The sequence below is a fragment of the Henckelia pumila genome, unplaced genomic scaffold (assembly GCF_033568475.1).
Source record: "Henckelia pumila isolate YLH828 unplaced genomic scaffold, ASM3356847v2 CTG_477:::fragment_1, whole genome shotgun sequence".
In the NCBI taxonomy this organism is placed as follows: Eukaryota; Viridiplantae; Streptophyta; class Magnoliopsida; order Lamiales; family Gesneriaceae; genus Henckelia; species Henckelia pumila.
This window is the reverse complement of record NW_027331840.1, coordinates 280,649-290,232: the sequence shown is the minus strand read 5'-3', so window position 1 is coordinate 290,232 and position 9,584 is coordinate 280,649. Positions and strand designations below refer to the sequence as shown.

The 9,584-nt window shown below is 31.5% G+C and overlaps 1 protein-coding gene across 1 annotated transcript; it reads left to right on the top strand.

The window, feature by feature from the left end:
• Positions 1-232: 232 nt before the first annotated feature.
• LOC140872809 (probable inactive receptor kinase At5g58300) lies at positions 233-1,609 on the top strand. The gene is made up of 2 exons (XM_073275701.1): positions 233-686; positions 989-1,609. Exons 1-2 carry the CDS (start codon positions 278-280, stop codon positions 1,537-1,539), a joined length of 960 nt encoding a protein of 319 aa, XP_073131802.1. The 5' UTR covers positions 233-277; the 3' UTR covers positions 1,540-1,609.
• The last annotated feature ends 7,975 nt before the right edge of the window (positions 1,610-9,584 follow it).

Here is a 9,584-nt window from a genome sequence, read left to right as displayed (position 1 = left end):
AACTCATTTCTTTTGTATACCAAGAAAAACACTTGAAACCAATCAGAATCAACCCATGTTCGATCATTTAATAGGTATCCACACCCTCAAGATTTTGCAAACCATGATCCCGAACATAAAAAACTAAGCATTTTAAAACAAAATTTCAAGTACTAAAGAAAGAAAGATGTTATCAAGAGCTTTGAACACTAGACCTAAACGAAGCCCTCAAGCCGGAGAATGTAGCCTCCGGTCCACGTCTTCCATTTACGGCTACGAAGAGTTCGCCTTAGGTTACATGGATGACGTCCCCTTAACCTCGTTCGAAGGATACGACATTGGCTACAGCTGTAACTCGGTCAGCAAGAAGTTTAGTTGTAAAAATACTAGAAATATTGGTAATGATTCGGAGTCGACGCAGATGACACTAAGGCAGGTTTTGAGGGCTTCAGTTGGGGTTTTAGGGGAAAGTCCATTGGGGATGACTGAAAAAGTAGTTCTCCAAGGAGGGATTATTTGTGCGGTGAAAAGATTTAGGAATGTTTTGATAAGCAAGAGAGAGTTCGGGAGGAGGATCGAAAGGGTGGCACAGATTGGGAACCAGTGTCAATACTTGGTGCCTGTTTCAGCTTATTTGTACACAAAGAGGATCAAATTTGTGGTTTGTGGCTACTATCCTATGGGGAGTCTCGCTGATTTGCTTGCTGGTATATGTTTTTAAATTTTTGGATCATATTGTATGTCAATATCTCGTTTGCTCCCGGTGTAGCATAGAATCACACAGAAGTCTAGATTGTTTTATCTTAACAATAATTTTCATCTAAAAATAACTCTCATCTGATGTGCTCTATTGAATCTATACTTTTCCAAATATTCTCTTGTTTAATTATCAAGAAGGCTGGAAGCTATATATGATGCATTATATATAGTTTGAAACATATATATATATATATTCGAAAGTACATATATATATATATATATATCCCAAAACATTAATTTTCTTGATTAGGTGCAAGGGAACAAGGCCAAACTGCCCTACAATGGAAGCATCGCCTCAAGATAATCCAATGCATTGCAAAAGCAATCGGATACATCCACTCCCAAAACCCTCCGAGAGAGAAACGCTTGCAAGTAAACGTCCACGGAGACATCAAATCCTCCAATGTCATGATCGACATCGACTTCACCGCCCATCTGTCCAACTACGGTTTCGTCCAGCTGGCGGAAAACGTCGTGGACATCGACGATCCGGGGCAGATGGTGCAGCTTTCAACACAACCGGAGCGAGTATTATGCACGGGAACGACGTCGCGCGAGAGCGACGTACATAACTTGGGCGTTGTGTTGATGGATATCCTTGGATGGCCTAACAAGGCCGGCACTTCATCGAAGGCGAAAAGGAATATTGATTGCTTGTTTGAGTTCTGCGTGGAGGGAAGAGATCTAAAGCAAGCCAACATGATTTACGAAATCGCCTTGGGATGCATTGATGGTGTGTCGAATGCGAGACCTACCATACAACAAATCCTTTCTTGTCTAGAAGATACATTATATATGTAGTTTTGTAATGATTAATATTATGAATCTTCAGATCAATGTAGAATATAATTTTTAGTAGTACCGTGTAAAATTTTTGTATTTGTTGGACATCATGCAAGAATATGTGTTCCATCTCAAACAATATATTACACAAGGTCTCCAAATATATATATGGGCGCCGTACGTTAATGTTTCTATGTTAAAGAATATGTGTTCCATCTCAAACTTTTTTTTACATAAATAAATATCTTAGTAAAAAGAGTGGAAAATTCAATGGAAATGAAAAGAAATCACCCACACAATTTGTATCTCTCGTTGGACAAGAAATCGAGTGAGTCTATGTCACAACGCGAGTAGAATTTTCGATACATGTGTTTATATAAGATGTTCTAGTGAATATTTTATTATAACTTTTTTTTTAAAAAAAAAAACACCTATAAACTTAGTTTTTTTTTTTTTTTTTGAAGTTAGATAATCGTACTATCATGTTATATAAACAGATATTTGTAGCATGGACTCACCCTTCCGAATAGATCATCAATTCCCTTGTGGGTGACAGATCATTTTGTACATTGGACCAATTACTGAATGACGTACAGGTTCCGATTGAAGCACCCATGCACCTTCATCTGTCCCCCATTTTGATGGATTGTATGTTTGGCACGTGGAATCACAATCTGACGTTGTACGACGAAAACCAAAGAGTTCCCAATTAGTTCCAAAGATGCCAACTAGCTATTGTCCTCAAATTTTAAATTAATTGGACTCGGTGTCAATGTCATCACCATGATGTGATTTTCCATTGAAATATGGTATCTCCCACCCATTTTTGGGTGGATTCGTGGAGATATCAACTCCAGGTGAAGCATATATATATATATAAATTAATCCAACAAAATAATAAGCTGCAATAACTAATTCAAGGTCAGATACTAATTCAAGTACTAAATGTTACATTCATGAGTATAAAATAAAATCTTATATATTAATCTCAATCATTTTAAATTATTGAGATCCTATGTAGTGATCTACTTCTATTAATAAATACATAATGCTTTTTAAGAGTATTTTATTGATTATGATGAATTTTTAAAGCATATATTAAAGCTTATAATAATTTGAGTAGAGCTCAATTCATTAGCATATATGTGTGGATCGAAATTGGAATAGTGATTCTTATAATGCTATCACTCCGATCCTAGTACTTTCACACACACACACACATATGAACTAATCTATATATCTAATTTGGGTTTTAGTGCAAGTATATATTGATAAAATAACTTTGATTTTTTTTAGTCCTATTTCGTCGGATCGCTAACATATTTATATATATAATATCCGAAAATGCTAAAGTTTCATAGTTATATCTAGCGTCGCAACAAGAATCAGACCAAAAGTTAATTAAAAGCTAATACACCAAAGTGTTAGGGATATATGCACGTATATAATACGGCATTTTGATAACAAAATTGATTTTAATCACTTTTAGATTAAAAATAGTCATTACACTTCGAGTAAAATGAACGATCTTGTATTTGTAAATTAACGGTACAAATTTAGGGGTGGGTTTTCGGTATATCGTATCAAATATATCGGTATGAAAAAAATTCATACCGGAACCGATAATGAAATTCCAAAATTTTGATATACAAAAAATCCATATTAATACCATATATATAGATACTAAAAAATAATTCCGTAAACCGAAAAAATATTTGTATATCAAAAAAAAATTCGTTATGATATCCCGAAAATTCGATATTTTGGTTCTATATGACAGCCCTAGGTACAATAGAAATGATTTTATGTAATATTTGGAGTAATTCAATGGATGTCCTTGAGAATGTATCATTGAGCTTTTGAAGAAATTAATGTACACACAACACCGTTAGATCTAAGAATGATAGCATTATGGAATATATTGACATTTTCAACGGTGTGGTTTTTAGACTTTGTTAAGTTGAAACTACATATACAATTAAATATAAATGATTAATTGAACCTAAACTGAAATTTTGATAGGTTCTATATATATATCGACCAAATTCAATTTTGAAAAAAAATATTTTTTTGGTCCATTAACTTATTCATGTTTTGGTTTTGGTCCATTAATTTTTCAAAATTTGGTCTTGGTACGCTCATTTTTAATTTTCAGTGATTTTGGTCCAATCACACATGTGTCAGCTAGACATTGGCGCACGTCAGCATTTTCCAAGTGACGTGTGTCAATGTCTAGCTGACACGTATGCAGTTGGACCAAAATCACTCAAAATTTAAAAGTTAGTGTATCAAAACCAAATTTTAAGAAGTTAATGGATCAAAACCAAATCAAAACATGGACAAGTTAATGGACCAAAAATCCCGTTCAATTTTAGTACTGCATCTTTCAATTTTTTGAGCAATTTAAAAAAAAATTCGCTAAGTACTGACGTGACAACATATATGTCAGTATCACATTAATTAGCACCACAAAGAAAAATGATTAAAATTACCAAAAAAAAAATCAAAATAACAAACTAAAACTGAATTTCTATAACATATATATTTATCACCACAAGCTAAAATGAAAATTTTAGTTTTCCTTGACGAATATATTTATCGCCACAAGCTAGAATGAAATGACACATACATTGGACTTAAAGTCGCATATATAATTAATTAATTAATTTACCAAGTCTACTGATTCTATTTAATGTTGACTTTACAAGCACAAGCGTGTGATTGACAATATTGTATGTGTGATTGTACAAAACCTGATATAAAGAAGGAGAAAGTTGGAGTCAGAATCATGGTTGGATACATGGTGCGCACCGGTATCCAGAATTAACATACATTACTCAATTGGAAATTTAGGGTAATTAGGGTTAAATTTTTACTATGAACCTATAATATAAAATTATTTAGAGTAGAGACGGGTGTATCTCATTCATATTTAATATAAAAAATAATATTTTTGATATAAAAAGTAATATTTTTCATGAATCGAGTTGAATATCTATTTAACAAATACTACCGCATCACAATTTTTGTGAGTTACGTACTCTTATTATATGAGTATCATTGCATACGTGCTAGTAAAATATTATTTATGAATTATGAGAAGCATCCAAGCAAATGGGGGAGGGGTGTGTGTGTGTGAGAGAATTCTATATTCAACTTAATTTTATCCTCTAACTTAGATCAATCAATAAATAAATAAATTTAAATTTGCTAAAAAAATTCATAAAATTGGAAAAAAGAGAGAGCTAGCAACAAAAGTCCAAACACCTCATATTGTATTCCTTCACAAGATAGCCTACTTAACATGTATAAATAGGCACCTACTGCCACTGCTACCATTCCTTTGTAGGGAGTCAAAATTTAATACATTCTGAGGCAGATAAAGGCATTTCTTTTGCCCAAGAATTGTGATCATGGATGACACAAAAAGTGAGCTGCATTTCGTTTTCATGAACTATGATCCAGAGTATGAAAGGCTCCGATCTACCAAGTAAATTCTTTTCTCACCTTCACTAAGTGCTTCTGTGTGTGTTTGTCTTTGTTCTCATACAATATCTGACAGATACAACTTTGTTGGGGTTTTTTTTGGTTACAATTGTGTAAAATTATCAGAACAAAGAGAGGAGGAAATGAACTTGATGTGTACTTGAGTAGAAAACATGACCAGCTTTTGGCCAAGAACTTCCAGCCCGGAACTTATAACAAAACCCTCTCTTTGGTGATCGTCGATGGGTTCGCGGTCGAAATTACGGATGATCAGGTCGTATGGGCTAAGAGAACAAAAGCATTACTTACAAAATGAATTAAAAAAAAAAAAGAAATTCTGATATATGTATATATATGTAGTATGTTAATTATGGGGTTGGAATTACATAATTATGCTGCTAATTCACTTTTCTTCTGTGTTTGTATTTACAGGCAAATATACTTAGATCTGACAAAGAGGTGAGAATTGTGGAGAAAAATCAAGAACTGGCTTGAATTGAATTATGAGAGCAAGGCCCATTGAGTATTGATATATATTTTTATTATTATTACCAAAAATGGCAATTTCAAATGCTATTGTTAAGAAGTTTTATCGATGAAATTAAAAGAAGTTGGGTTTATAATATTATTATACAACTTCCTCCCAATTTTCAAACAATGTCGTGTAATGTAAGCTATTGGATCTTGTGATTATGGTCTACGAAGACTTGGGATTGATTAATTAATTATATTGTGTAATTAGCTAGCGTTTCTTGACACTACATACTGATCATTTTATCCGATCGTAACTCGTATATATATATATAAAAAAAAATAAATGGCAGCGGTACATGTTTCTCCATGTTTTTGTATATTTAATTAACTATTTATATTTCTAATTTTCAAAAAAAAAAAAACTATTTATATTTCGAAAACATCAAACTGTAATGTGTTAATACAAGGACGATCATGTACGTATATATATTGTATGTTGTTCATTGTTATCACTAATTGATATATAATATTGTTTTTAATATTCGCTTTCTTGATTTTAGATCTACTTAAAATATTATCTCTTTCCTCTGGTTAATCTGAGATTTAAAAATTTAAAATAAAAACTCTGAAGTAAATATTGAATTTTTTTTTTTCAACCCCGGCCCGTGAAGTTCAAATTTGGCATGTCAATTTGTAGAATATGAATCTAATCTTACCGAATCAAATCAAGAACTGATTCCATCAATAAAGTGTACGTTGTATTGATAACCTAATTTTTATTTATATTTTCTCCTCAAAAATGTATTTATTTATATTTCTATTTAATTTTAAAACTTGCATGAACGTCCGCAGTCTTATAAAATATGCATTTAAAATTTTAAATTGGAAGATTCAGTTAAAATAATCATGCTTGATGTAAGGTTATACCTTCGAGGATGACATTTTTCATTTTCAAGGGTAATTAAAAAAATAAAAGAAATATAATTCGATTCAATGTTATTTTTATAATTTATCATGTAAAATATAATATGGGCCCAAAGTTTTCCTAATTAAGAAAAACATTTCATATCCCAATATTATACTCATTGTAATTAATCGTATCACTTTATATTCCAATTAATCGATATCAAACCTCCACTTGCATGTACGTACAAGACACACAAACTCCCGATATTATTCTAGCAACCATCACCAGGATAAAATCAACATATGAAGTAATAAAAATGCCTGGGAAATCAATTTCATTTTCGGTCTTGTAATTGCACATTTTTTATTTGTAGTCATCATTTTTCGATGATACGTTCATTTTTCGATGCACACATGCACTCAAATGAAAATTGACTAAAATTGAAAAAATTACACGTTCATTTTCCGATGCACATATGCACCGTAGAAAAAATTAAAATGAATAGATAAATTATAAACTTAAAATATATATATATAGAGCTGAAAAAAAAAAAAAACACACACACACACACAAAACTAATTGGTGTGCTTTAATTATTGATATATAGGTTCAAGTATTCTGAAGCAAATTCTTTTATGAATTTTGAGTACAATTATAAATTTAAAAATATTTTATTGAAGAGGACTTGCCATGTACGTTGCAAAGTCTTCACTAGTAATCAAGAAAGGAATAATGCGTACAAAACCGGTGCTAGATCTAGCAATAGGGCGATCAATTGAATTTGAAAATTATGCAAGATATTTTTGTTTTAAGGTGGATTCGATCTAAGTCTATGCCACACCGCGAGGATGGTGGCCGGGTTGGAGGCAAATATTTGCAACATTTTTATGAAATCTAAAGTTTCATTTCCGTTATTACATATATATGATAAAAATGACGCCTAGGCCCTAGCTAGCTGGGTAGAAAATAAAGAAAAGGGAAAATTGCTTTTTTGGTCCTGTATGTTTGTCACTTTGCGATTTTGGTCCTTTATATTTTCAGATTGCAGTTTTAGTCCGCTATCTTTATTTTTTTGGCAATTTTAGTCCTTTTTCCGATGTGGCGCTGACGTGGCACCAATTCAATGCTGATGTGGAGCTGACGTGTACAGTGCCACGTCAGCATTTTCGAAGAAAAAGGACCGAAATTGCCAAAAATCGAAACATACAGGACTAAAACTGAAATGTGAAAACATAAAGGACCAAAATCGCAAAGTGACAAACATACAGGACTAAATTTGCAATTTTCCCTAAAGAAAATGGAGAGCCGTCGATCGGCATGATCCGCAATGGACAAATTAAAGGGTAAAAAAGAAATTAAGAGAGAAGAAAAAGGGCAGATTCCTGCAGCTAGCTAAGCAATGAGTCTGTTGTTGAAGCTTAGCATCAAACAAATATGGTCATATCAATACGGGATGTGATACAATATTTCATGTACAATCGCATTTTCAGAATCACACTTTATATAGTTAAGGTTACAAGGAGAACAAGACACCATTACTCCCACTGTGCTTCCATTTTTCAACAAAGTTCGAAACGAAAAAGGCTGCCATTTTTCTTCCTTTTTTTTTTTTTTTTTCCTTCGTGGGGGGTCCTCTTCCTGCTCCTACTATTGCCCACATCACATGCAATGATGCAATTTTAAACTACACATCATTTTCAATTTTTCATGTCCCCACTTTTTTATTTTTCCATATATATCCCCACATGAACTATATATATTAATTATTTTCTAACAGATTTTGTCATTAATGTCCTAATTAATTTCACTCCCACGCCTTTTTTTTTAAATGTGTTCTTTGAACTGGTAAAAAATGATCAGTTGTGTGTGTGAGTATTCTTTAAAAAAGAAGAAGTAATAATAGTTTAAAATATATATATTTGAATTTTTTTTAAGCTAATTAAGAGAATTGACTATCTTTCTCTTGCTAGTTTTTTGGTCAATGTGCGGCTTGATTATTTAGTGGTATACCCTAAATTATGACAAGACAAGTTGAATCCGAAGCTACATACTCATGCAAGAGACGACATACTTTAACAAATTCAATATAATATTTACTATATAATAGCTGGCAAAAGACTAAGGTATTCGTTAATTGGGTTATTTTGTTCAAGATTTGGATCTAATTAATTAAGTTTAATCATGTTAGACTCATTAGGTTAACGTGGGGGGGGCCGGTATTATTAATTCTTATTATATAATTTCTAGTCATTAGGGTAATTTATTTAGGTAAAAATATAATATAATACAATATAATATAGGTGGGTGTCGTTTGACATACAGATCAGTAAACTAAAACTTCCAGATCCTATGTGCACGTCCCTGGCTATTGAGTCAGTGATAACTGGAGTGTGGATTTTTTTCATGCTCTATTAATTCATTTACTAAAGAAATATAATATAACATATACTTGCTCATTAAATTATATTTAATTAAATGCATGGCTCGCAATGTGCAAATATTATATATATGCATGGTACTTTTGACTTCTTCACCTTCACTCTTAATTGCGCTCGTGTGAGCAACTTAACATGATTTTTATTTTTTTTTGAAAGAGCAACTTAACATGACGACCACTCTGAATATACATATATAATTCCTAGAGAAAATAGCAAAAAATATGCCCGTGAAATTATTAAAAAAAAAAAAAATTAACCCCTTTGTGCAATGGATTTGAGCAAATGAACCCATGTGTTATATTTTTTTTAGCTCATTCTTCTTAAAATATATTTTGTCTAAAATATATATTAAAAAACAAAAAATATATCCATTTAAAAATAATACTCTATCATTTTATCAATTGATATATTATATATTTCGATCCATCAAATTTGTTGTGCAAGGATTTATTTATTTATTTATTATCACTTAAATCGTACAAATATCAATCAATTCTTATGTTATGATTATATTATATTATCTTATATTAGCTACATAAAAAAAAAACTGTGATTATTTTAAAAAAATAAAATGATATGTAAAAAAATTTCAGCGAAAAAAATATATTTTGTCGAAACACAGGAGTTATTAGCTCTTCAATTATTTCACGGGGGTATTTGGTATTATTTTCTCGTATGGATAGGGACTTTTATGTTAAAAAAACAATTATAACATAGGAGCTTAAATGTTCAAACTCGTTACACAGGGATGTATTAGC

Bases quoted from the DNA above. Each gene is read 5' to 3' on its own strand.
- LOC140872809 (XM_073275701.1), top strand. From the start codon at position 278: ATGGATGACGTCCCCTTAACCTCGTTCGAAGGATACGACATTGGCTAC. The intron at 687-988 runs GTATATGTTTTT...TTTCTTGATTAG, and splicing joins TCTCGCTGATTTGCTTGCTG to GTGCAAGGGAACAAGGCCAA.